The sequence below is a fragment of the Notechis scutatus genome, chromosome 1 (assembly GCF_049901735.1).
Source record: "Notechis scutatus isolate UNSWTSFEM ecotype Mainland chromosome 1, rNotScu1.2, whole genome shotgun sequence".
Classification (NCBI taxonomy): Eukaryota; Metazoa; Chordata; class Lepidosauria; order Squamata; family Elapidae; genus Notechis; species Notechis scutatus.
This window is the reverse complement of record NC_142009.1, coordinates 189,193,908-189,219,728: the sequence shown is the minus strand read 5'-3', so window position 1 is coordinate 189,219,728 and position 25,821 is coordinate 189,193,908. Positions and strand designations below refer to the sequence as shown.

Here is a 25,821-nt window from a genome sequence, read left to right as displayed (position 1 = left end):
TTTAGCAAACAGGTGGTTATCACGCAAACATTGCAACACTAGCTGCACATGCTACCAATGTTCCTGCAGGAAGTCTGAGTAAATCAAAATGTCATCTAAATAAATGACCACGAATTGATCCAACAAATCATGGAAAACATCGTGCATGAAATGCATGAACACAGCTGGGCCATTGGTTAATCCAAAAGGCATCACGGTATACTCAAAATGCCTGTACCTCATCTGGAAAGCTGTTTTCCACTCGTTCCCTGCACGAATGCGAACCAGATTGTAGGCCCCACGCAAATCCAACTTCGTAAATATGTTAGCTTGACAAAGCCGCTCAATCAGTTCAGGGATGAGGGTCCTCAAACATGGCCTGCAACTGACGGCAAAACTCGGCGTAATTGTCCAACACCTGGTTGGGCTGGGTCAGCAGAGGCGTCGCCCAACGTGCTGCAGAGCCTGACAACAAACTAATCAAAATCCCCACCTTATCCCAGTCAGTGGGAAAGTCCTCAGGCCGAAGGCTCATGTAAAGCTGGCACTGCCCCCAAAATGCTGGAAATTGGGCCAGCGGACCATCAAATTTATCTGGCACTGCCACTGGGCATTTTTGGCGTGGCTGGGCAGCTTGCATTTGTGCCACCTGTGCAGTCAAAAGAGCCACTTGTGGGTTAACTGGGCAATCTCTGCTCTGAGCTGATCCATGGTCACCCCACAAAAAGCAAAAATAAGTTGAAGGGGTGGCTGAAGTCAAAATGTCATGACCCGTAGTCTCTCAAAATAACCCCAAACCCAAAACATATATTAAAGTCCGGTAAAGCCTTCAGCTTAACTTCACTGTTTTATTAGGCACAGTTTAAAGTCACAAAAGTAAATAATGAGGCAAACAGAACCAAAAAAACCCGCATTGATGAGAGTTCTGAAGCAAGCCGAAATAACTAATTATAAACTCCAGGAAAATAACTGAGAAAAGTCCATGGGAAGAATGCCAGCAAAGATAAGCCTCTTTCAAAGTGAACACTAATTGACTTCAGCAATTCTAACTGCGCAGTTGCAAACTTATATACATAGCTCCCACCTGCAAGCCACGAGGAGGATCATGGTAATCTCCTCTTGAGTAGACCTCGCTTTTCCCTGATCCTCTCCTCCCTGTGTGACCTAGGATGGATAGGGGATGGGCCTGGATCCTCCTCTGACTGCTCAGCAGGCCTCTGCCTTTCCCCAGCATCCTCCACCACCTCTGGAGCCACACTCCCACTCCCTGTTGGCTGTTCCTCCTCTTCCTCAGAGTCAGACTCCACCAGGGGCATGACACCAGGTGAGGAGATGCGTGCCTCAATGTGAGTGATATTGAGTTGACCACGCCCAGCCAATAACATGACCACCAAGCCACACCCACCAACTAAGCCATGCCCACAGAACCGGTTGTTAGAAAATTTGAATCCCACTATTAGAGATATGGCCAAGTGAGCTATTCTCATGAACTGAAAACATACTTCAATCTCACTTCTTCTGTCAACAGACTAGACTTACAAATTGACCTGAGCCTGGCAGGATCTATCACCTTTCCCACTGTGGGAACCACTAAAAAACCTGAGCTCTTCCAACCTCCATATACTTTAGCCTTTATGAAGCAGTTAGAAACTCTGTTTTTGATTAAATAGCAATGTTGGTGGGAGGCAAAAATATTTAAGTCTTCTTTTTCTTCTTCTGTCATGCATCCTCCCATTCTTGATTCTGCTAGTCTTCTCTGATTTGAAAGTACCAGTGATTGGTATTGTTTGGCCACAACAACGCAACGTATACAGTATATTCTATGTAAGATTCTGTTTCAGATCATGTATCTCTCTGTGTTGAGATATTAATATGAATATATTTCACATATTTAAATGTGCTTATTGTTGTATTCTAAATGTTTGCCTGGCTAGAATTTCTATTTCCAAGTAAGCTATGTAGCGTAAGAGCCGTTTTGGTGTAGTGGCTAAGGCACCATGCTAGAAACCAGGAGAGTGGGAGTTCTAGTCCTGCCTTTGGCATGAATTAAGCTTGTGGGGACCTTGCCTCTCTCAGACCTGGGGAAAAGATTATGGTAAACCACTTTGAAAATTTTGCTAAGGCAGTTACACTTAGAGTCAACATTGACTTAAAGGCTGTCTGTCTATCTTGAAGAAACATAGTATTTGCAAGGCCTCCCTCTTATTTGGTAACCTGAAGGATTTGCTAAGGTCAGTAAATTTAAAGCAGATGCAAATTTCTTTTAACTAAGGATTCCCGCCCCCTTCCCCCCAGGCCAAATGGTTGAATTTTGGATAAAAGTGTAAATGAAAGTACACTTTCATAAAATGAAATGAACTTAACTGTAGTTAATATAGGTTAATGTTCAGGGATTTGCTTCACGCCATCCTTTTGTCACACTGAAAAGTTTTTGTCTTGTGTTTGTTCATTTCAATACATTTTAGTTGTAGAATAGAATGGAATAGAATTCTTTATTGACCAAGTGTGATTGGACACACAAGGAATTTGTCTTGGTGTAAATACTCTCAGTATACATAAAAGAAAAGATACATTCATCAAGAGTCGAGAATCATAAGGTACGACACATAATGATAGTCATAGGATACAATAAGCAATCAATAAATAATAGATTATAGAATAATAAATAATGTATAGGTTAATGCAAGATATTTTTGCTAATATCATTTTGTTCACTCAGCTGGCTTTCATGCCAAAGGCAGGGCTTGAAGTCAGTCTCCCCTCTTCTATCCTGGTGCCTTACCCACTAGTCCAAAGTGGTATATGCATGCAAATGAGGATGATGTAATCTCTGATTGTTGTTCCCAAAGTTATCAAGAATAGTGTCTCTGTGTATGATTCATGCCACCCAGGGGTGGGATTCTACCGGTTCTGTCCACTTCTGTAGAACCGGTTGCTCTGAAGAACAGCAAATAGAGAGCATCCATAGAACCGGATCTGTGTTTGCTGCTGTTTTGGCCCACCTGCCTGCCAGGGCTCTTGCCTGACCTTTATTTCCTGCGTTTTCAACCGCAGCTGCTTTGCGCGACACAGCTGCGGTTGAAAAAGCAGGAAACAAGGGCTTTTCCAACTGCTGTGCACTTGCACGCAGTGCTGCTTAGGTGTCCGGGCAGCTCAGCAGGTCGTAAATTGCACTCATGCGACTCGTGCGTGCGCAACACATAACAACAGAACTGGTAGTTATACCGTTCGGATCCCATCCCTGATGCCACCCGTCTTTTAATAACATGCAGGGCAAAACTATAGGCTGCATAATTATGATTTAGATTAGTTTCATCAAATTTATTTATGAATTTCTTTACATTTAATGGGATTGGAATTATTTCCATGGTACACACAATCTGACCCAGAATGTTAAGACTGATTATTTGCATTTTGTAACCCATGAGAAATATGTGTAGTCATCTTTATATCCATTTCATAATGTTAGGAAGAGATTATACAGCCTCTTAATTTTTGCTGACTAGTTCATTTGCTGTTTAATGAGGTATTTGTATCGATGCGTTTATTTAATATATATTTAAATGTTATTTCATTTATGTGTTTATTTAAATATATTATCTTAAAATTCTTTATATCAATCCCATCGGAATAAAAACATCTTATTTTTGTATGTTTTATTCTCATATTTATTATCTCTGTATTAAAATAATTTGCCTAATATTTGAGAACCAGAATGGTGTAATAGTTAAGATGCTGGGCTAGAAGTGGATAGATCCAGGTTTCTAGACTTCCTTTAGACACTGAAGCCAGCCGGATGACTTTGAGTCTGTCATTTTCTCTTAGGTTAGACTGGAAAAAAAACAACAACAATCCAGAAGTTGTCAGTGACAAATCCTTTCTACAAGATGACAGACGAAAGTGACACACAAAGAGTTAATATTTACTCAAAAACCCAAAACAATCCTCACAAACTTTCATTCATTGATCATATTGTACTTTCTTAAAGTTAATGTATTTGGATGATACATTGTTCAGACTAATTGTTATTGCAACTTGATATTGTAGGTAATATCAAATTTGCTAATTTTTAAAATCAAAGATGGCTAATTATTGTGCATCCATTTATGTGCCAATTTAAGTGTATTTTTGCTCTTTTGTAACAGAATATGCTTCTGCTGGGTCGTTGTATGACTATATTAATAGCAACAGAAGTGAAGAAATGGATATGGATCATATAATGACCTGGGCAATGGACATAGCTAAAGGTAAGTGAAATTCACTGACAGAGCAAGGGCAATAATTCATAAAAGATTAGAGCTCCGCGCTAGTTCCATTTCCTATTGAGTTAATATCTATTCTTAATCATTAATCTGAATTACTCATAGTGCCTAAAGATAGTTCCTTAATTATCCATCCTATGAAATCTTCCAAAACCTATTTGACTTACTAATTAGCTTTCCAAAGGTGCTTTCTTTCAAAAGGCAACTGGAATTTCTTGTCTTGCTTGAAGATGTTTCATTTCAGTTCAGTGAACATGAAGAAGCTTCTTGGATGAGAAGCGAAATGTTTTCAAGCAAAACAAGAAAGTCCAGTTGCTTTTTGAAAGAAACCACCTTTAGGACAACCATGACCTGGATGACTGAGAATCTCCTAGATACCATAAGCTTTCTTCAAGAATATAAGTTTAGAGAGAATTTGGGAATACTTGGCCTCTGTATTAGTTTATTTTGTGAGAATAAGAGGCAGTAGGAGCAGGTGGCAACTAAAGTAGGAGAAACATTGTTATTTCTGTTTAGAACAGATCAAACATTCCAGTGTGTGTCTATTTCACGAACTAATAATGTACCTATAATTGTATATATAAGATTATTCTGTTTAATAGTGATTGCCTTATTTAGAAAATAAATAAATAAACATGAGTTTTCATATCTCCTCTGTTGTTTTAAAAGTCAGTGTCAAAATTATGCAGATAGAAAGTAAATGAAATGTATGCAGATTTTCTACTTTGTTTTGGTGTAAGAATTGACCATACAATTCATATCCAAGTGGAAAAGGATTTCCTGACATTTTGATACTGATTTCAAAGAAGTTGCTTAGTATTTAGATGTGAATGATGTCATGCAAAGAAAATTTGGTTTTCCCCCCCCTGCAGACACATTTCTCTAGCTACTATTTCCCTGAAGCTTCTTTTTTAATCCATATTTGTATGTATGTCCCTGTATGATTTTCCCTAGTTGTGGCATTCTTGTGTTCAATGATCTCTTAACAACAGGCTTCCTCACCGTAATGCTTTCTAGGTGTGTATGAGTATGCACACAGACTTGCTTAAGAAAGTCTAGGGTAGAAATGTTATGCATGCAAAAAAGGAAATATTGAGATTGGGAATTCTAATAAAAATAATTTGCATCCATACTGGTGAGAATGCATTTCAAGAAAATGCTTTTTATGAGTTTGTGGAAACTTAAAACAACACTTGGACTTATGAGTCCAAAGGGTTCAATTTTTAGAAGTTTTCGGTGTTACTGGAGTATTTCAATTATGTATATGTATCTTTAAAAATGCCTCATATGTAGAAGGCAAGTGAATGTTTTAATCCCACTACAGACACAAGAAATACTTATACCGATGAACAAGGTACATATCTTGTATATCAAGAAGCTTGATCATACTTCTAGTCAAAACATATGAAATACAAATAACAATTCAGTTAAAGTATTCTATACTTATATTCAGATTAGTTATTAGATCTTAATTCCAGATACATCACTTTAGCAATCTTTCTCCCAATTAAAAAAAAATCAATTTTTCCTATGTCAAGTTTTGCCTATGTGTTTAAAACCCGTGTGGGTTTGTTTTTTTTCATGCAGACAAAAAAAGGAAATACTTTTCCAGTGTTCACATTTTTATAGTTTGTATTGAGTTTACATTATAAGTTAGTTATACTTTGTGGTGTGTAGATGATGATGGTAATGAGGATGGTGATTTACTTGACTTGGACACTGCCCAACTCAGTTCAGCTATGGGTGGTAAACAGAATAAAGCCAAATAACAATATATAATCCCAATTTTAAAAGATGAACAAGATGGTAATTGTAGCCAACAGGAACATGCATACACCTTACAAGTGGCTCCAATTGCCCTAGTTAAAACCTGGGAGACTGGCCAGGTCCTTAAGGTCCTCCAGAATGCCATCAGAGAGGGAGACAATCATATCTCTTGGGGTGCTCATTCTAGAGGTCAGAGGAATATTTCTCAAAGGCAGATTGTTCTCAGCATAGAGGAATATGTATGTATTTATCTATGTGTTCATCAAATTTATTTGCCATCCATCTCATAGTTCAGGTACAATAGTAATTGTATGAGGAACTATGCTGGCTACCAGCTCATTGAAAACTCCATTCTCTCTGTCTCTCTCTGTCTGTGTCTCTCTCTCTGTCTTTCTCTTTCTTTTTCTGTCTCTGTCTCTCTTACTCACACATAAACACACACACAATGATATGCCTAGGAAGTTTAACATTTCTAATAATGTACATTAAGATCAGGGGTGGGATTCAAAAGTTTTAACAACCGGTTCTGTGGGCCTGGCTTAGGTGGTGGGCGTGGCTTAGTGGTCATGTTATTGGCTGAGTGTGGCCAACTCAATATCACTCACATCGAGGCACGCATCTCCTCGCCTGGCCTCTCATGACTGTGGGGATGCTGCAACAATCGTAAGTGTGAAAAATGGTCATAAGTTACTTTTTTCAGTGCCATTGTAACTTTGAATGGTCACTCCACACAAGCAAAGTACCAGCAAAGGAGGGGAAAAAACTCCAGAGTCTAGTCCTGCCAAGAATGTAATAAAGGTTAACGGAGAGGCAGTTTCTGTAAGCAACACCAGTACGTTTCCTTCCTGCCTTCCTTACAGGAGTAGGCCAGTAATTTTTTCTAACAACCAGTTCTCCAAACTGCTTAGAATGTTAACAACCGGTTCTAGTGAATAGGTGCGAACTGGTAGAATCCCACCCCTGATTCAGATACAGAAACTGCAGCACACAGTGGGAAGTCAACCTGGTGATATATGCAGTGAGAACCACACTTGAGCACTTCAGCAGCCTGGCCATTGACAAAAAGTGCTGAATACTTTTCAATACTCAATAAAAAGCACAGGATGTGCTTATACCCACAGATGTCAACTAATGTTTGCTGGTCCCAATGTAGCAAAATAATTTTATAAACTCTTTTTTTCCCCATTTTCCTACTTTTAGGAATGCATTATTTGCATATGGAGGCTCCAATCAAAGTAATCCATAGAGATCTGAAGTCACGGAATGGTAACTCAGCATAAATTTACAACTTTGTTTATTTTTCCTGCAAACATAACGTTTTAGAGTTGGTACTGAAAAGAGCAGAATTCAGTGCACAAGTCATTTTGATAGGTGTAATATAGTAATATAAAAGTGCTGCACTGGATTTTAAAGAACATGTCCTGCCTACAGTATCAAAGCCAGGGTACAGGGGGTTACAGTAGCCGCTGTATCAAATTAGTATGCATTGAATATTGCTGATTGAGAGTTAAATCTGATATTTTCATTTCGGCATTCTCATTTTTTTTAAAAAAATTAAAAACTCCTACTCATTTGAGATTTTGCATGCAGGATGATATTCCAATTGCTTGATTATTTCTGATTGAGTTCAGCTATTCCTCTTATAACCTTGCGATTAGAGAAAGCTCAGATAAAAATTATGTCTTTCTTCATTTCCCTTTCCCTATTAGAAAAATTAAAAAGAATTCTGAAATATTTTCTAGTAGTTTTATTTTTTAAATGGCATATAAAATGGATAATAGTGAAAGAAATTGGCCTAAATTTAGAAGTGTACAGAAAAAAAAATAGCTTAAGTAGTGAAAGAATTTCAGTATCTGTTTGATATGGTGGTGGTGATAGGCAGAATCTAGAATACAATTTGGAATGTTTCTTCTCTTTTCAGGGTCATGTTTGACCTGCCTGCTTAATCTGTAGGAAAAAAAAAGAGTTCCTTAGCCATTGGCACATTTTAGTTTCATTTTCAGGAAACATTTAAAATGTTTTAAACCAGTATTTAATGAAATTCAAAATTATTGCCTGAAGAGATCATATTTTTGTTAATATACACCAGGCCTGTCAAACTCCTGGCCCAGAGGCTGGATGTGTTATGCGCTGGCCACACCCACACCCACATCCGGTTTAGGCAAGGGGGGAAACTCCTGATACATCACGTGACACTGCCGTAATGACATGAGTTTGACATTCCTACTGTACACCAAATATACTTCTGTTGAGAAATCAGGAAATAATATCTCATATATATATATATGTGTGTATATATATATATTTGTTTTTTTAAGTTTTCGCGGGTACTTACATGTATGGTATTCAGCTTTGTTCGGGTATTTTCCCACGTCATTATAGTTGTGCTTTTAAAGTTGTAGCAACATTTCAACAGACGAACACAATACAGAAGCCTGATGATGGCAGATGAGATTCTTCCGAAACGTTGCTACAACTTTAAAAGTACAACTATAATGACGTGGGAAAATACCCGAACAAAGCTGAATACCGTGTGTGTGTGTGTGTGTGTGTGTGTGTGTGTGTGTGTGTGTATATATATATATATATATATATATATATATATATATATATATATATATATATATTCATAGATTTTCATGGGTACAGGTATGTAGGTCGAGGTGTGTTCGGGTCTTTTCCCGTCTAAGATTAAGAGTATCTTGGCAACGTTTTGGCGAGGTCCCACTCGCCATCCTCAGGCTGGTGCTTTCGGCTTCATGTGTGTGTGTGTGTGTGTGTGTGTGTGTGTGTGTGTGTATCTATCTATCTATCTATCTATCTATCTATCTATCTATCTTTGGTTATTCGGGTTTTCTCCCACGTAAAATTGGAAGTATCTAGGCGACGTTTCGATGAAGTCTCATTCATCATCTTCAGGCTTGTGTCTTCGGGTTTGTGCTTCTCGGAGTAAATTACTTCCAGTTTTACGCGGGAGAAAACCCGAATAACCAAAGATCCACATACAAATACCCGCGAAAACCTCAGAAAACAAATACACACACATACACACACACACACCATATACCGTATACTGTATGTCATATATCATATCATCTTTATACTGGCTAAATGTGCTAAAAATAACTATTACATAAATTTCAGTTTTTTCTAAACCCCTTTATTTTCATATTGATTGATTTATTATTATATGCCTCCATTCTCACTGATAAGGGAACTTCCTTTAGTATTTTTATTCCTTTCGTTTCAAAAGATTGGGAAATTTTACAATTGTCTCTGATATTCTTTTTTGCATATTTTAAAGATATATGTGACTGAATTATAAATCGTGACTTTAATTTTAAATTATTTCCCAGTAATTGTTAATAATACATTTTTCAGCTCCATTGCTGTAACTCATTAACTTGACATTATTGGTGATTTATCTGCCATGATTCTGCATAGAGAGAATCAAGTCAATAACAAAGCCATCTGGTTTTTGATTCATGTCAGCCAGAGAATTTAATTGGTCCTGCCTGTATCTATAAACCTATAATATATGGAGGTTTTTTTCTAAAGAAATGCCTATGGTTTCTTCATAGTATTAATATACTTTTCTCTTTTTTTTAAAAAAAAATTCAGTTGTTATAGCTGGTGATGGAGTATTGAAGGTAGGAATATTTCAGTCTTTTTATAAAAAATATTTGTTATGCTGAATTGGGCATGCTGTGTTTCTTTTTTCTTTTTTAAACACTATTTTCTCCCCCAGATTTGTGATTTTGGGGCTTCAAGATTTCATTCCCATACAACACACATGTCTCTGGTTGGTACTTTTCCTTGGATGGCTCCAGAAGTAATACAGAGTCTCCCAATATCAGAAACATGTGATACATATTCATATGGTGTGGTGAGTAAACATATTTCTGTCCGCGCTTCTGAATATCTTATATAAATCGGTCTTTAAACAACTGGATATAATTCATGTTCATGGTCCATACACATATGAAAGCACAAAAACCAAGTTCTATTTCTGAGGTACTCATTGGGTTTTATGTATCACCCACCCACACATAATTTTTTTGGATTTCATCATTCTCTAATTTTGTGGTACCTTGTTTCTTTAAAAACATTTTTACAATTGCTCATGAAATTTATATTAACTAGTTAATTAATTAATTTAAAATCAGTGTTAAAAGCAGTTAAGAAGAACTTGAGTTTTTCTGATTTCAAGGAGAACTAATTGTTGCCTACTTACAGTCAGTCAAACCTGTAAATCTATTCAGAAGAAAACTAAAGGACGCTTAATGGGTTCACTGCCAGACAAGCATATCTAGAATTGCAGCTTGCAATTTTTTGGGGCGGGGGAAGTTAACTTCAGTAAAAGGAAGTAGTTCAGAAATTGGCTTATGGATAAAATAGTGATCACTGGTTAAAGCAGGCACGTCCAACCTTTAGACTTGCCTGGACTGCATTGAGTGAAGAGGAATTGTCTTGGTCCATATGTAAAATGTATAGTATAGTTAATGTATTTCTATGTATAAATAATGTTAAATGTTTAAAATCTTTTGGGTGGCATTACTAGCTGTCCAAAGGACACATATGCCTCAGGTTGGACACACCAGGATTAAAATAAAGGAGTTGAGTAGCAGTTGTATGTTTCAGGCACATACACACAATTTCAAAGCCTATAATATCTTTTTCCCCCCAGCTTGGTGTTCTGCATCTTAAATAGTGAAAAGAGTTTGAAACATTTAGGGAGAGAATGAAATTTGGAAATAATTGCAGTTTGGCTCAGAGTTAAATGTTTATAGATAAATAATAATCTAATTAAATCATTCCCTTGTTACTCTCAATGGGACAAAAAAGAGCGAATTCCCAGTCCTTTGTGCGATCTCAAAATCTGTTTATTCTAAAGCACAATTTTTAGAAGGGGAGGGTAGATTCAGAGGGAATTTAGGAGGAGAAAGCCCTGTCAGATGTGTGTTTTTACTTCTGCACATTTTAAATTCTACCCTAGAAATCTGTTCAAGTAAACTTAAGTGCATTAGTATTGATTCTCCTCACTGTTGATTTCTATCAAGATTTTTTTTTATCCTGTAGGCTTTCAACTTCTAATCAAGCAGACTAACAATGCGTTCCAGAGATAATGAATCCATGAAAAATGTGGCACTTTTTGATTTAAAACAATCTCATCCATAAATAAAAGTTTTGAATGGTCAAGTAATACAATCTAGAGCGCTAACAAATGGCTTTTGTGCTGCACAGACATCTGTTTTTCATCATTTGAAACACAGCTGAAATTGTGATAACAAAGAGCAGAATCTTTTTCAAATGTAAGCCACGAAGATGTTGAGAAATACTGTTCTGTTGGCAGAATCCATAGCATTTCTTTTATTTATTTATTTTTTTCTGCCAGAATGGATTGTATTCATTAAACTATTACATTGCTTACAATGTACAATGAAGCATTTTTACACTGCAATATGATGTCCACCTAAAAGTCCAGGCTTTCTTGGTCAAGTTGAACTTGTCTTTTATGAAGAAGTCATAAGAACACGAGGAAAGGCGATTGTTGTACCCATTTATAATTTTCCGGCCTTTACAAATTATTTCATGAAGCTGGAATAGAGTGTCTCAAGTTCCATATCCCTTTATGTGGAAGTAAGCCACAGTCTCCCGAAATAAATCAAGTTTTAAAAAGTAAACATGCTTTTAGTCAGAATCTTTTGTTATATGAAAATGACCCAAAACTGAATTCAGATTTAAAATTTATAATCTATCTAATTATAAATATCTGTTTGCCTCCCCAAATAATGTTTAATACCATCTAACTTACTGTTTTAGACATGTCCTAGACATGGAACTTTATAGGAGGAAGAAGGTAACATGGTCTTTTACCTGATCTGAGAATTATACAGTTCAAATGTAAGCCCAGTAAAATTTCCACCAACATATATATCTTCCAGAATACATTGGAGTTGGGCGACCAATACATTTAGTAAATAAATATAATGTGTACAGCATATGTTTAACGTAGCAGGCTTCAAGTTTGGAGATAAAAGCAATTGAAAATGTATCATGACACTGAGTAATAATGTACATATATCTCTTGGGATGAAAACATCTTTAATTGAGCGCACTTCTTTTAAACCCAAGTGTTAGGTTTGTTGCTTATTGTTTAGTTGTGCAAAATCTCTATGTTTCTTAATGAATTATAGTTAGCAGCTGTGATTGAGCGTGACAGTAAGGTCTGGGACATTCCAGCTATGCTGAGCAAAAATTCTGAGAAACATATCCTTTTGAACCATATAGAGATTTTTAAAAATGACTTTTTACTGTGGCTGAAGTTGAAGCAAGTTTGTAACTTGATACCTATAGTTTTCATTATTTGATCTATCATAGCTGTCCCTTTCAGAAATGATATAATGGTCCTACTGCAATTACATTCCCATATTATTATTTGTATAACTATAAAACTGCTCTCTCCGTCCCATTACAGCAAAATAGGTAGCTGTGAGTTACCTGTATAAAATCAAGGTGGGATATATATCTAAACCTAAGCGATAAATAATAGTTACACGTAAACTCACTTGGTCAATCTGGACATTTTTGTATGTGTGTGACAGAAGAAAATGGATAAAGCTGATGAAGAGAAATGTCCTTCCTCGGCCTGGCCAGATAATCACAATACAGAAGAGTTTTTCTGTTTCCTTTTACTTTACACAACAATTCTTTAAAGTATGATACAGTAGTTCCTGTCTCCATTGTTATGTTCTCAGCATAATGTTTTTAAGTAATAAACTTTATAAAAGTTTATAAAAGTTTATTACTTAAAAATATTATGTTGAGGACATAACAATGGAGACAGGGACTACTGTATCCTGTTTTAAAGAATTGTTGTGTGAAGTTTTATGACTTAATGAGGTCTATTTAACTCCTAAGATGCTGTGGTACCTCCTGTGATGGAAAACCTGCCTCAACATCAAGGGTTCCCCCCATCATATAAATGGACAACAATATCTGGCAATAAGTTATTAATTATCTTTTTAAAAAGGTAATTGACCCAACTAAACCACAAGTTAGGAATTTTAAATACTTAGTGGAGAATATTGATCTCTGGAATTCGTAGCCAGGTCATTATTTTGTTAAAAATATCAATAGGAAATCAATATCAATATCAAATAAAAAATATAAATATTTACTTTAGCTAAATAATACATTTTCCAACACAGATCAACAGAAATATGTCTACCTTATGTAGTCAAGAGAGGCAATTACTTTTGTAAATATGACTACTTGCCTGGAAAAAAGAGATTATTGCTCTCTTTGAGATAACCAGTTGTATTATCTTTTGTTATAATGGTGAAATATCAACCAAATAAAATTAGCTGAGGTCATACCGTACTGTACTGTAAAGATGGAAGTTATTTTGTTGCTTACAAATCTGTTTGCTATGGCAAGTATTTTTTAAATGTTAAGCTTACCTCCAGAAAAAACAAACCCAAGGTCTCTAGTTTAAAGTACAGGTCAGAGTACATTCCAGAAACATTTTCTAGTATTTCTAGTTGAAAACAAGAAATCTATTTCTTTGACTATCTCAACCATCAAACATTGGAGGTACAAAAGGATATTCACAAAATCTAGTCCCTGGTTCTCTCTCAGTATTTGTTAAATAAGTGTTCATTATTAAAAATAAGAAATATTCAATGTTGACTTGGCATAACTTTCTTAAGCACAAACATATATCCAGGTTTCTGCTAATGGGCTATGATTGCCTAGTAATTGGATACAGATCACAGTGCATCAAGGTTTAATAATATATTTAAAATACAAAATACAGTAATAAAAAATCCTTTTTCTTTTTCTTTCCATTCCAGGTTCTCTGGGAGATGCTAACAAGGGAAGTCCCCTTTAAAGGCTTGGAAGGATTACAAGTAGCTTGGCTTGTAGTGGAAAAAAACGAGGTAAGACTACGTTTCTACATTCAGGTACATAGATCAGAAAACAGTGTTGGGTTTTGCAAAAGACTTTTTCATCTTCCTCAAATTGAAAGTAAGTTCACGCGTATGGAAAGATTAGCAGTAGGAGCTAACACAAAGGGTCAAAGTGATGTTATTCCTCATGAATGGACCCTTTACATCTAATTGTTGCAGCTTCACGTCGTGATGCTGTAGATCAAAAATTATACAAGTACTGTACTAGCTTCTCAGTCTCAATTGTAAAACCTGTGGGTTTGTTCTTAGGGATGAAAGAAGCCATTGCGTCCAAGGTAGGAGAACAGTTTAACTCCATCTCCTGCATTTAGGACATCTTTATACTGGCCGGGAGTTGATCTATCTGTAAGAGACCTTCAGCTACTTCAACTTAACTCTCCCAGCAGGAGTCACTATAATACAAGAAACTGCCACTTAGATGAGGATTTCAAAAATAAAAGAAGATAAAAATAGTTTAAAAAGAAGAAAATTACAGTTTTGCCACCCACGTTCCTCAGTCCATTGAAGATGAGCTCCTCACTGGAACTGGTAAGGCTATGCCATAGTTGCAAGCCTCCTCATGCCGTGTCTTTCCACTTCAAAAGGACTTCAGTGGCGTAAACACCCTTTGTACGTGTCCCCAGTGTTGCTTTTCTTCTGGCTACAAATTGAGGCTTTTAGATAGTTGAACATGGGAGTGCATATTTGAGCACATGGTCTCTTTAGTATCAAAGAACAGGAAGTTTCGTTTTAAAGAAGAAATGTACCGTGGCGGCTTTATTGCATGCAGACAACATTTAGGATTCCTCATCTGTCTAAGTTGGCTGGAAGGTTGGGTACCATTATAAAATAACTTAGGCAATTTCTGTAATATGACTTCTTGGTTTCTTTGTTTTATTGCTGGCTCCCTAAAATATTGTTAAAACCTTTACATATAATAGATTTAATTATCATGTTTAAAAAAACAGGAAGGAATTAATGAAAAACATGACATTCTCACTTTTAAATATTCTTTCTGAAGTATAGAAGGCCTGTGATAACTGTCAATCAAAGTGGAATAACCAATTTAGTTTGGGTGTTCTGTCACTCATTCTAAATTTATATCTGATTCTTACAAATTTAATCTTGAAATAATAAGATGTAGCATGTATCATTTTTATTTTTTAAACATGAGGAAAGTTTTATTCGATTTCATCAAAATAGCCTCATCCCATCCAGCAGACAAGCATTAAGTAAGGAACTTCTCCATCTAGATCAATGCTCTGATCTTATAGTTGGATACACAATTTTGGTATGTAACAAATGTATAAATACTAGGTCAGTTCTGCCACTTCATGTTAGTTTCCTTAAACTGGGTACAATCCAACCCAAATTAAGCATATTAGTTGGTCATCAATTTTTTGAAAAAGTCAAAAACATTAAGAGGAATAGTAGTGACTACAATTGAAGTGCTCATAGGTTCAGTTGAATAATACAGTAAATATAGAAATAGTATCATAGCAAAAAGTTATTATATTGTATATGCTTTTTTAAAAAAGATTTCAGTTTTTCCTCTTGCAAAAAACTGAAATATCTACAGTATATATTCTTTGTGACCTTAAAATAATCCCTAATAAAGTGGTTGAATGTCTGAGGCACTAGCCTCCCAGTGAATTGTCACTCTGCAAAATATGTGTTCAATTCTAAGTAAGTTAGTCATGCTTTAGTCTCCCATTGAAATCAATGGGACCTAAATTCAGTATAATTAACTTGTCCCACAGATTTTAATGGGCCTAAAACATGACTTATAACATGACATATTGACTCCACCACCTTATAATAATTGCATTGAATTTACACTGTAAGGAAAAACAATGAATCTCATATTTAGTCCTTGGGAGAATTCTATTCTTTGGAAACTTAGTGCAGATGTAACCCATAAGATACTTAAAGACAATGGAAGTAAACCCTTATTCCAAAAAAGTGCAGAAGAATCTGAAAGATACGTAAGACTGTCTATAGAGACCTCTATTCTGTCAAAGACATAGAGTCCAGATGAAATTCATAGTCAGAGATTTGAACAAATAGTTTTGATTCTGTATGTGTCCATTTAAATTATACTAGCTTTTAAATCGAGAGACTTATTTTGCAGGTGCTACTCATATTTAAGTTTGCAGGTGCTACTCATATTTAAGTTGCACGGTATAGTACTGGGTAAGAGTTATTCCTGAGTAGAGAATTACATCTCCTATACCACGCTTATATCTTTTATTATTGTTTCTTTGATAATCTCATGTACTTTATTAGAGGTATAAATTCTGTTAAAGGAGATTTTATTTAATATCAAATAAAATTAATATCACATTATTAAGACATGCGACTTTTATTAGAATATGACTGTCTTGAGGGTCTAGCCGATGAATAACATTCTATTCCAGCAAGATATATGTAAGCAATGAGTTTAATAACTCATTTTCCATCCCTGGAACTATGAGGGTGAGAGACAAATGCCATGGCTAGATTGTCAGGTATATTTTTAGGGAAATGACCTACTTGAATATCAAGTGTCAATGCTATTTTGTTTATGCCAAAAGATTTAACTTCTGATATGTATGCTCTTTGCATTCATAATATTCATGATTTAAGGATTTCTAATCAGATTACATGACTACTTTCTTTCCTGTTTTTCATTTTCTTAGCAAATCATCTTGGTTTTGTTTTTTAAACTAACACCTGTTTGGAGCACAACAGCTATAAGGTTTTGCAAGTCCTAGTATATATACTCATATAGTGATATATTTTATTTAACTTACTCTATGTGCCTATTTGAAAAGTGTCATTTTAACCACTAAGCAGAGTTGTGAGAAACTCAGATATAACTGCTTTTTATAATTATATCCGTTAATCCACAGAATTAGCTGTAATTTTTCCTGTCTTGCTATAGATGAGGATATTAACAGTTATCTTTTTCTATCAGCAGGAGCGATACCATTATTCTTTTTATCGTGCCATTTCCTTTATTATCAATAGCATAGTAACAAATATGCAGATATTCTTGTTATCAGAAAACTGTAATTAACACACTAATATATTCCTGTTAAGGTTTAGTTTTAAATAACAAGTTGCATTTCTCCTTACTCCAATAGAAATTGAGTAAATAGATAAGTACTGTTAAATATTTTAGATTTAAATGTTTACTGTTAATAAGATGTCTAGCATCTTCAAAATATTAAAAGTTTTTCTGAATATTTTTGAAGTATGAATGATAAAATATGTCACTTATAAATACTTTTTTTACAGCAGGCTGTTTAGGATTCTGATAGGGAGTTGGGGATTTATCTCCAATAAACAGATTCTGTTATTTTGTTATTTATCATCCATTTTTTGGTTAGTACTTGCCTTTTTTTCATCATAGTCTTTCCTAATCTTATATTCTGTTGGCCAGTATAAACTGGATTTTTATGACATTAATTCATCATTAAAATGCTAGAATGCTTTATGGTTAACTTGACATGATAATTACTATAACATATTTAAATTTGAATGATTATTTTAAGTAGGATGTAGATCACAAGACCTCTTAACATCATTTAACACTTGTTTTAAATAATGAATAGGGCTATGCATTCTTTGAAAATGATTCAGAGAAGCTCTTTGGAACTTATGTGAACATGGCATCTTATTCTTCATTAAAGCGGGCTGCTGTTTTCAGTCTTTGCAGAAGCCATTTAAAGATGCTGCTACTTTAAGGAGCTGACTCATTGTACTCTCAAAGCATCTGCATCTTTTTTTCAGGTGTATGTGGAGGCATGAAAAACTGTAGGGTGTTTTTTTGAATAGCAGAGGCACACTTTGGCTTGTACTGTATAGTCCAAAGCACACCATCTCATTCATTTTCAAAGCAGTGTAGAAAATAACCAATTAAGACGTATGTATAAGTATTTAATGTGCTCCAACAAAAGAAATATGGATTTAATATGAATCAAAGTAAACAAGAATATTTCAGGAGTGATTCAGAAACTTAGATTCTTTAAAACCTTGGGAAAATAGCTATACATACTTCATGCTATATTGAGTATATATAGAAAGCTATACTGGGTAGGAAAGCAAGAGAAATATAATATAATTTTAAAAGACTTGTAGACATTACAGAAATATAGTTCTAAAAACCTTTCTCTCCAAAAATGTTATACAGTATTGTTTTCCCTACAGTGGTAATAGATTTAGGAAGGTTTTTCCCCATAATATAACCATAGGATCACAGGTGTCAAACTCGCCACATTATGTTTCGTGATGTTTTTCCCATTGGCGGAGCTGGTCTGGGCATGGCCTGCATGTGATGCATCCAACTCATGGGCCGCCAGTTTGACATCCCTGAATTTTATTCACTACTTTCTTTCTTTTATCTCAGAGACTGACCATTCCAAGCAGCTGTCCTGGAAGTTTTGCAGAATTGATGCTCCAATGTTGGGAAGCAGATCCAAAGGTATTTCTTTAGATGGATATACCATTATATTAATTTTATCATTAAGTTTATCAAGAGCCTTGCTGGTGCAGTGGTTAGAATGCATTACTGCAGGCTAATTCACTGTTCACTGCCAACAGTTTGATCCTGATTCAAGGTTGACTCAGCCTTTCATTGATAAAATGAGGACTCAGATTGTAGGGGGCAATATGCTGACTCCATAAACTGCTTAGAGAGGACTGTAAAGCATTGTGAAGCGGTATTTAAGTCTAATTGCTATTGCTATCATTGTTTACTGTTTTAATTGTACTGTCAGGAAATAGGTTGATGCTGAACATTGGACACTTCGAGACCCTTAGCATTTCTGATACAGAATTATTTAAGAAAGGAAGCAGGTCAAAGAATGTAATAATCAGTTGTCAATTAATATCCTGACTTGAATGACTAGAACTTCTTCAAAATAATTTATATTTTGTTACAAAATTATTTGGATTATATTTATTTATTTATCACATCAGCTTAAGGACTGCTTCATTTCTAAATATTTTGTACAATTCAGTGAATTAACATAACACTTGTCCAACATTAATGAAAACTAATGTTCATTACTCTTGACAATCCCCTGTTGCCTTGGAGATCACTAGATATAAGTACAGATAAAAAAGAAAGGATATCAAATTAGATCTTTTTGCAATCTCAGAAATTAGTAGGCAATAACTTGTGTTTCCTCCTGGATTAGCATGTGTACAACAGAATCCAGCACCCTTAGCAGATTCAGTGATAGGCCAAGGAAAACTGAGAGTTGGATGTTTGTTTTTTACATTAAAAAAAAACTTTACATCATTCAGTATTTATGAGTGGTAAAGCACATTATTATTATTTGGCAAGTTTGAAGTTGGCATAACCCAGAGTATAATTAACACCAATGGGATATATTTCATTTTGGTAATTCTTGCAGCTATTACTGTGATGGTTTAGTTCAGAAGTGTGTATAAATTTGAGTGGTGTCAAACTTTACATCCAAAACTGGGCTGGGCAATGACATTTTTGTGGAGAAAATGTTGACAGTTCTTTAGATACTATGAAAGAATAATAATAATTTATTAAATTTATATAACTCCCATCCTCAGCCTGTCCCAAAGGTCTGAAATTTTGATCCCTGCCAAATGCAGCTGCTGTCCTGAACTTTTGCACTCCTGCTACATCCAGTCCTTACCCATGTCTGATTGGAAGAAAGATATGGTGCAGAATGAAGAAACACACTCTTCGGTGTGTGTGTCTGCATCTAGATTAAGCTTCTACGATTCCTAAAAGCATTATACACTAAAGTAGTCTTCCCCAATCTGTCTTCTCCCGTGCAACTTGACTGGCAAAAACCAGGTAGCTAACTTTTAGGTCCTACTGCAAAGGTTTGGGTAAAATATTGTATGTGAACCTGTCATCAAATGAACAGAATAGCAACTGTTTAGTTTTAAAAGTAGCTGGGTTATAATCCAATGCAGATGGACTAAAATGAGAAGACGAACAGAAAAACAGAAAAAGAAATACCTTCACTTAATAGGCAGTTCTTTCAGAGAAGAACACTTGTCTCTTTTTTGTTTTACACACACACACACACACACACACACACGTTATATATAATGTTGTTTGACATTTGAAATAAAGAAATTGTCTCTCTTTTATAATGTGAAAATCACTTGGATCTGCCTGGGAGAGACACCTCAGCATTGTTCCTAATTGTTTTTGTGCACCCAAATTAAAATGCACGTTTTAATTGCCGCATCTGTAATTTTAGCAGAAATGGTATAATTACAGGCGTGATGCAGAGAGAGTGTGCCTCATCCCTTTATTATGTATCCACGTTTTGGTTTCCACCTTTTGTCTTAACCTTCTCTGGGGTCTGTCAAACAGACTAGCAGAGGCAATGCACTCTTGAGAAGCATTTTGCTAAGACTTTTTCAGTTTTCAACAATTATCCCACTTTTTGCACTGTAACAAAAGAAGCTTTAAATTCAGAAAAGAATGTGGGGAAATTATGACTGCTTTGTCTGAGTTCATTCTGATTGGCTTGGGCTGTGCATAGCCCCATCTTCCTCTGTTTTGTCACTGGACTTCAGGATGACTTGACTTCCCATATTACAAAATCCTAGTGAAAAAGTATAGAAAATCCATATGTTAGCATTGTTATGCAATTCTTATGATTACACCAGATTCTCCCAGCTTTTTAGAGGAGTTGATGTAAAGTTACATTTTACTATCAAACTATAATTGGAAAATTCACAAACTTTTGGAAAATGTCTGTATAGACTAATATGTTGTGCTTGGTGTAGAGTAGACCAAAAATCTCACATTACAGAAATAAAACACGGGCATTTATGTCATGTTCAAAATGTCATGATGCTGTATGAAATAGGTAGGACTTGCTAAATCTTCCCCGACTTTATCATTTAAGTGGGTTAGACTCAGACTTAGGAAAATTATCCTCTTCTCTTTCTTTTTTAATTGCAGGTTTCAATCTTCTTTATAAATATTTTTCCTTTAATGACTTTTTTTAAAAGTAAAAAGAGTTTCACTTTTCCAGGTTGATCCAAGATTTTTATTCTGGCCTCTGTATTAGAAAAACGGAGAAATAATTACTAACAGAACAGGCATATAGACCAGTGATCCCCAACCTTTTTGACACCGTGGCCCGGTACCGGCATCAGCTGGGCGCCGCGGCCCGGCACCGGCATCAACTGGGCGCCGCCATCTTTTTGACGAAAAAGTGCTTCCGGTGACCTCACCGGAAGCACTTTTTGTCAAAAAGATAACCAGCGCTCCGGTGAGCTTTTTCCGGTAGAAATGGCTACCCGGAAAAGCTCACCGAGCGTTGGCGCCACCATCTTTTTGATGAAAAAGTGCTTCCGGTGAGCTTTCTACCGGAAAAGCTCACCGGAAGCACTTTTTACCAAAAAGATGGCGGCGCCCAGCAACCAGCGGCCTGGTAAGACTTGTGTGAATGACTGCAGTGAATCAAAATTGCATTAAGGCAAAACAAGCTCAGAAATCTGATGAAAGTTATTTTTTTATTTTCAGGAGACAAATGATTTGCACAACTAATAGGTACTTTTATGTTTTAATATGACACTCTTCCTGCTAAGCATAATCAGAACAGTTTGTAACTTACACATCAAATCATATGCCATCATAAAAGGTGCAATACGAAATAACTAACAGTTTATAAAATATCAACAAAGGGTTTCTAATATTTTAAACCAATATTAAGTCCAAAGCCAGAATCCAAAGCCACTTTGTTCAAAATTGAAGCAGTACAACTAGGGACTATATATGAAAAATTGCCAAAATAATAATTTCTGGTAAAAGTTACCCCAAATGAAAATTACAAGAATATTTCATTAAGTTCTCCACATGGAAAATTCCTACTAGCATGTAATAGTTGTTTTTCCATTATAGGATGCAGATGGAATTATAATTTACTTTTTTGGGTATAAATTCTGTGAAGCTCTATCCATCTTCCTGAATTGGATGTAGCTGTGCAGTCAGAGAAAGCATTATTCTTTCTCCTCCTTGTTCCCCAAAATTTGAATTACCATTATTAGCTGCTTTAATGAATTGCTTTGTGTTTTAGTTTCTTTCCACCACACAATGCCTTCACCAGTAGCCATTTAGCTTTGCAATTTATGTTGCAGGTTTAAAACATGTAAAACAAACACACACACGTGCACACACGCAAAATAATAGCAATTTCTAATAAAAATACAGAAAAATTGTAAGTAAAATGTGAAAACACTAGTATATTTTGCTTATTTTAACAGATAAGGAGAATTAACCTATCTTCCACTTCACAAAGTGGGAATAGAATAGATTGGGATGCTGCTACGCATTGAATAGACAGAGTGTACTCACTTCTGAACCTCTTCTTGCTGTGGGGAATGAGTTTCTTAATTTATTTTGCAGGATGGTTCTTTTATTTACCTGCTGACTCCAACATCAAAGTGAACTTGATTTTAAGAAACTGTAATTTAAAAGAGCTATGGATTCAAGGAGATTTTAGGAGTTTATGGCTATTGTGGTTTCAGGGAGAGGGTTGAGTCTTTTCTGATGCCTCCAGTAATATACCTTAATATAGCTGAAAAATTGGTTTCCTCTCCCTCTCAAAATAAGGTATCTGGTGTTTTGAGTTGATAGTAAAAAGAAAGCTGAGCTCTATATACTCTTTCATTTTGTACAGTTCAGAGTTATGCTACTAAAAATCTACCAGAAAATAAACACGACAGCCAAAAAGCATTAAATTCAATGGCTGAACATTGATGGAGGAGGTTGCATTCCAGTAGGCAACTAATAATGGAAGAAATTGAGTTGCTTATAATATCATTTCAGTGATTCAGGAGGAGATCTTATCTATTGAATGTGTATTAAAAAGATTAAGGTACTAAGGTTAAAATCAAAGGGTAAGAACGAAAAATGTGCTAGCAACACAGAAATTATCATTACCTTCAACCTTCCATTTTCATTCCCTAAGGCAGTCCTTCTCAAACCTGAGTAAATTGCCTCAAATTTGGTAAAAGTGTTCTTTCTTTCGGTATCAATACCCAATCATAACAGGAACATTTAAATTGACATAAAGTGTTTTGTCTTAGACTGGGTGAAAAGGATTTTCTGATAAGCAATTTTGGGTAACGAAGGGAAAAGTTTGGAAAGCCCTGCTATAGGACATCCTATGATGCATTGCACCTCCATTCTGTGGTTTTCTGGTCATACTCCAGAGCAGTGTTTCTCAATCCTGGTAACTAGATGGGTGGAATTCAAGCCCCAGAATTTCCCAGTCCAGCATGGTGCCTGGAGAATTCTGGGAGTTGAAGTCCATCCATTTTAGAGTTGCCCAGGTTGAGAAACATAGCTTCAGAAAGATTGTGCTGGCATTTTTTTGCTTAATAGATTTCCTGGGTCAAGAAAAAGAGCAGGATACAGAGAGTGGTAAGGACAGCTGAGAAGATGATACGTAGGAAGCTCACTTCCTGTTATTCAGAATACTGCTTATAAGCGCTATGTGCTTAGAACTCAAAGCATTGTTAGAGACCCCACACACCCACTTCATGGTCTGTTTCTGTTGCTCCACTCTGGCAGGAGGTTTCGAAGTATTTCTAGCAGGAGTACTGGATTTTGTAAGGCTTCGTTACTTATGCCATCTGTCTGGTAAATTCACAAGATTCATTTTTCTTGCCATGTACATGTATACATCCAAAGTAGACTGTGATGTTTCTCTGTGTCATATATGTGGCTATGTGGGTATAGGCATAATGGTTATCTTTTGAGAGCTGAATGCAACAAAATTTCATTTTAATGTATGTTGATTAGTGTATGTTTAAAGGAACGCTAAGTTCTCATCTGTTCTGTTCTACTCAACTCAACTCTATTTTATTAGAAGGATAATCACTGGAAAAACATGGAATGATAACCAAGTAATAACTACATTATGTGGACCTCCAATAAAAGGGGAACCTTTGCAATTAACAATATGGAAACTAGCAGCGTCAAGGATTGGTCAAGTCATTCAGGCTTCCTTATAAATATCCTCAGATAGCAACAGCTGCAAAGTCAGCACAAAGACCATAAGGGAAAGCAACTCCTAAAGTCAACTACCTATAGATAAATTAGAACTACTAACATTTGGAACTGAGCATGAAGCCAATACCGAATCTTGGAATGGACATAAATACCAATCTGTGAATGCCAGGGAGGCAAGTTAATAAAAATATGTACATAATCACTGTTATGGGATAGGAAATACAGCTCATAAAACTAAATGTTTCTTTTTAAATTATGGGCTTCTCTGGTCAACCTTGATTCAGGAGCCTTGTTTCCCATAACAGGGTTGTCTAATTTTCATTGAGGGCTACAGATCCAACTTATAGCTCTTGTGGAATGGTGATAATAGAACCTAGAGCAGCAGTCTAGACCAGTGATCCCCAACCTTTTTGATGCGCGGCCCGGTACCGGCATCAGCTGAAAGCCGCCATCCTTTTTGATGAAAAAGTGCTTCCGGTGACCTCACCGGAAGCACGTTTTCATCAAAAAAGATGGCGCCAGCGCTCCGGTGAGCTTTTCCGGGTAGAAATGGCTTTCTACCCGGAAAAGCTCTCAGCGCGGCGCCGCCATCTTTTGATGAAAACATGCTCCGGTGAGCTTTCTACCGGAAAAGCTCACCAGAAGCACTTTTTCATGAAAAAGATGGCGGCGCGCAAGCTTTGCCCAGTAGGAGTTGTTCCGCGGACTGGTACCGGTCCGCGGACCAGTGGTTGGGGACCCCTGGTCTAGACAGTAGTCAAGTAGTCTTTGTCCAAGAAGATGCTCCACACCCATACAATGGAATTCCTGGACAGGGAAAGATCACACTGGTTGATATGGGAAATAGGGGAAAGGGTGTCATAAATGAGAACAGAGTACAATTTCCTACCATGCACTTATGCAAAGTGCAGGAGATCCTAGAGGAGACAATGGAAGTAGATTAAGGATACTGTAACTCTTTTATTGTATTATTTTACATGAGTAATCCGGTCCATTCAGGTCAGCGTCTTGTTATATTACAATTTTAAGATATTTTTGTATTGAAATTTAAAAGCAGCAAGTTCTGCATTTATAGCTATAATAATTTACAGCTCTGTGTTGTTTACCTAATAATTATCTAGTCAGCATCCCAGTATGAGTTCCATTGCAGTTTTAGACTTCCCACTTTCATTGGAAAATGTTATTAATTCTGCAAATGGTGTAGTATTAAAATGTAGGTTTACATAATGTATGCGTGTAATAATGTACATATTGCTTTGTGTGTCTTCAGAAGAGACCCTCTTTCAAGCAAATCATTTCGATTTTGGACTCCATGTCAAATGATAGCAACCTTCCAGACCAGTGCAATTCATTCCTGCATAACAAGGCAGAATGGCGGTGAGTCCTCATAATTCCCACCAATAATGACATTTCCTGTGGGGAGAAATGAAGTATTTTTCCAGAAAAATACACTGCCAAAATTAGATATCCAGTGTTTGAATTTTCAAAATTGTGCAACCCCCACTGACAGCCATCATTGTTTCACTGCCAGGTGGGAAAAATTGTGTTTCCCACTACTTGTTCCATGTTGGTGCTTTTTCTGCATAATGATGATCAGAAACAAGTTTGCAAATTGTATCTGGTATATTTAGAAGCAATGAGTTTAAATCAGATGTAAAGCAAAATGGCCAAATCAGCCCTCCAAATTAAATTTGTAAGCGTTAAGAATGAAAGTAAGGAATAACAAACAGCTATGAATCAAGGGACCAGAACTTAGTTGCAAAATAGAAAATGTTCTTGTCTTGTGACTAAATAATTTATTTAGCCATCCAGAGCCAGAAAAGCAGGATAATCAGTATGCAGACGTAAT

The 25,821-nt window shown here is 36.0% G+C and overlaps 1 protein-coding gene across 3 annotated transcripts in view; it reads left to right on the top strand.

Moving 5' to 3' along the window:
- The window catches only part of MAP3K20 (mitogen-activated protein kinase kinase kinase 20), a 115,450-nt gene that overhangs the window by 42,111 nt on the left and 47,518 nt on the right, over positions 1 to 25,821 (top strand). For all 3 annotated transcript variants that reach the window (XM_026677699.2, XM_087949708.1, XM_087949709.1), the window contains exons 4-10: positions 4,125 to 4,226; positions 7,209 to 7,274; positions 9,630 to 9,658; positions 9,757 to 9,894; positions 13,865 to 13,951; positions 18,351 to 18,425; positions 25,243 to 25,349. In XM_026677699.2, coding sequence (XP_026533484.1) covers positions 4,125 to 4,226; positions 7,209 to 7,274; positions 9,630 to 9,658; positions 9,757 to 9,894; positions 13,865 to 13,951; positions 18,351 to 18,425; positions 25,243 to 25,349 — 604 coding nt within the window. The remainder of the gene's footprint in view (positions 1 to 4,124; positions 4,227 to 7,208; positions 7,275 to 9,629; positions 9,659 to 9,756; positions 9,895 to 13,864; positions 13,952 to 18,350; positions 18,426 to 25,242; positions 25,350 to 25,821) is intronic.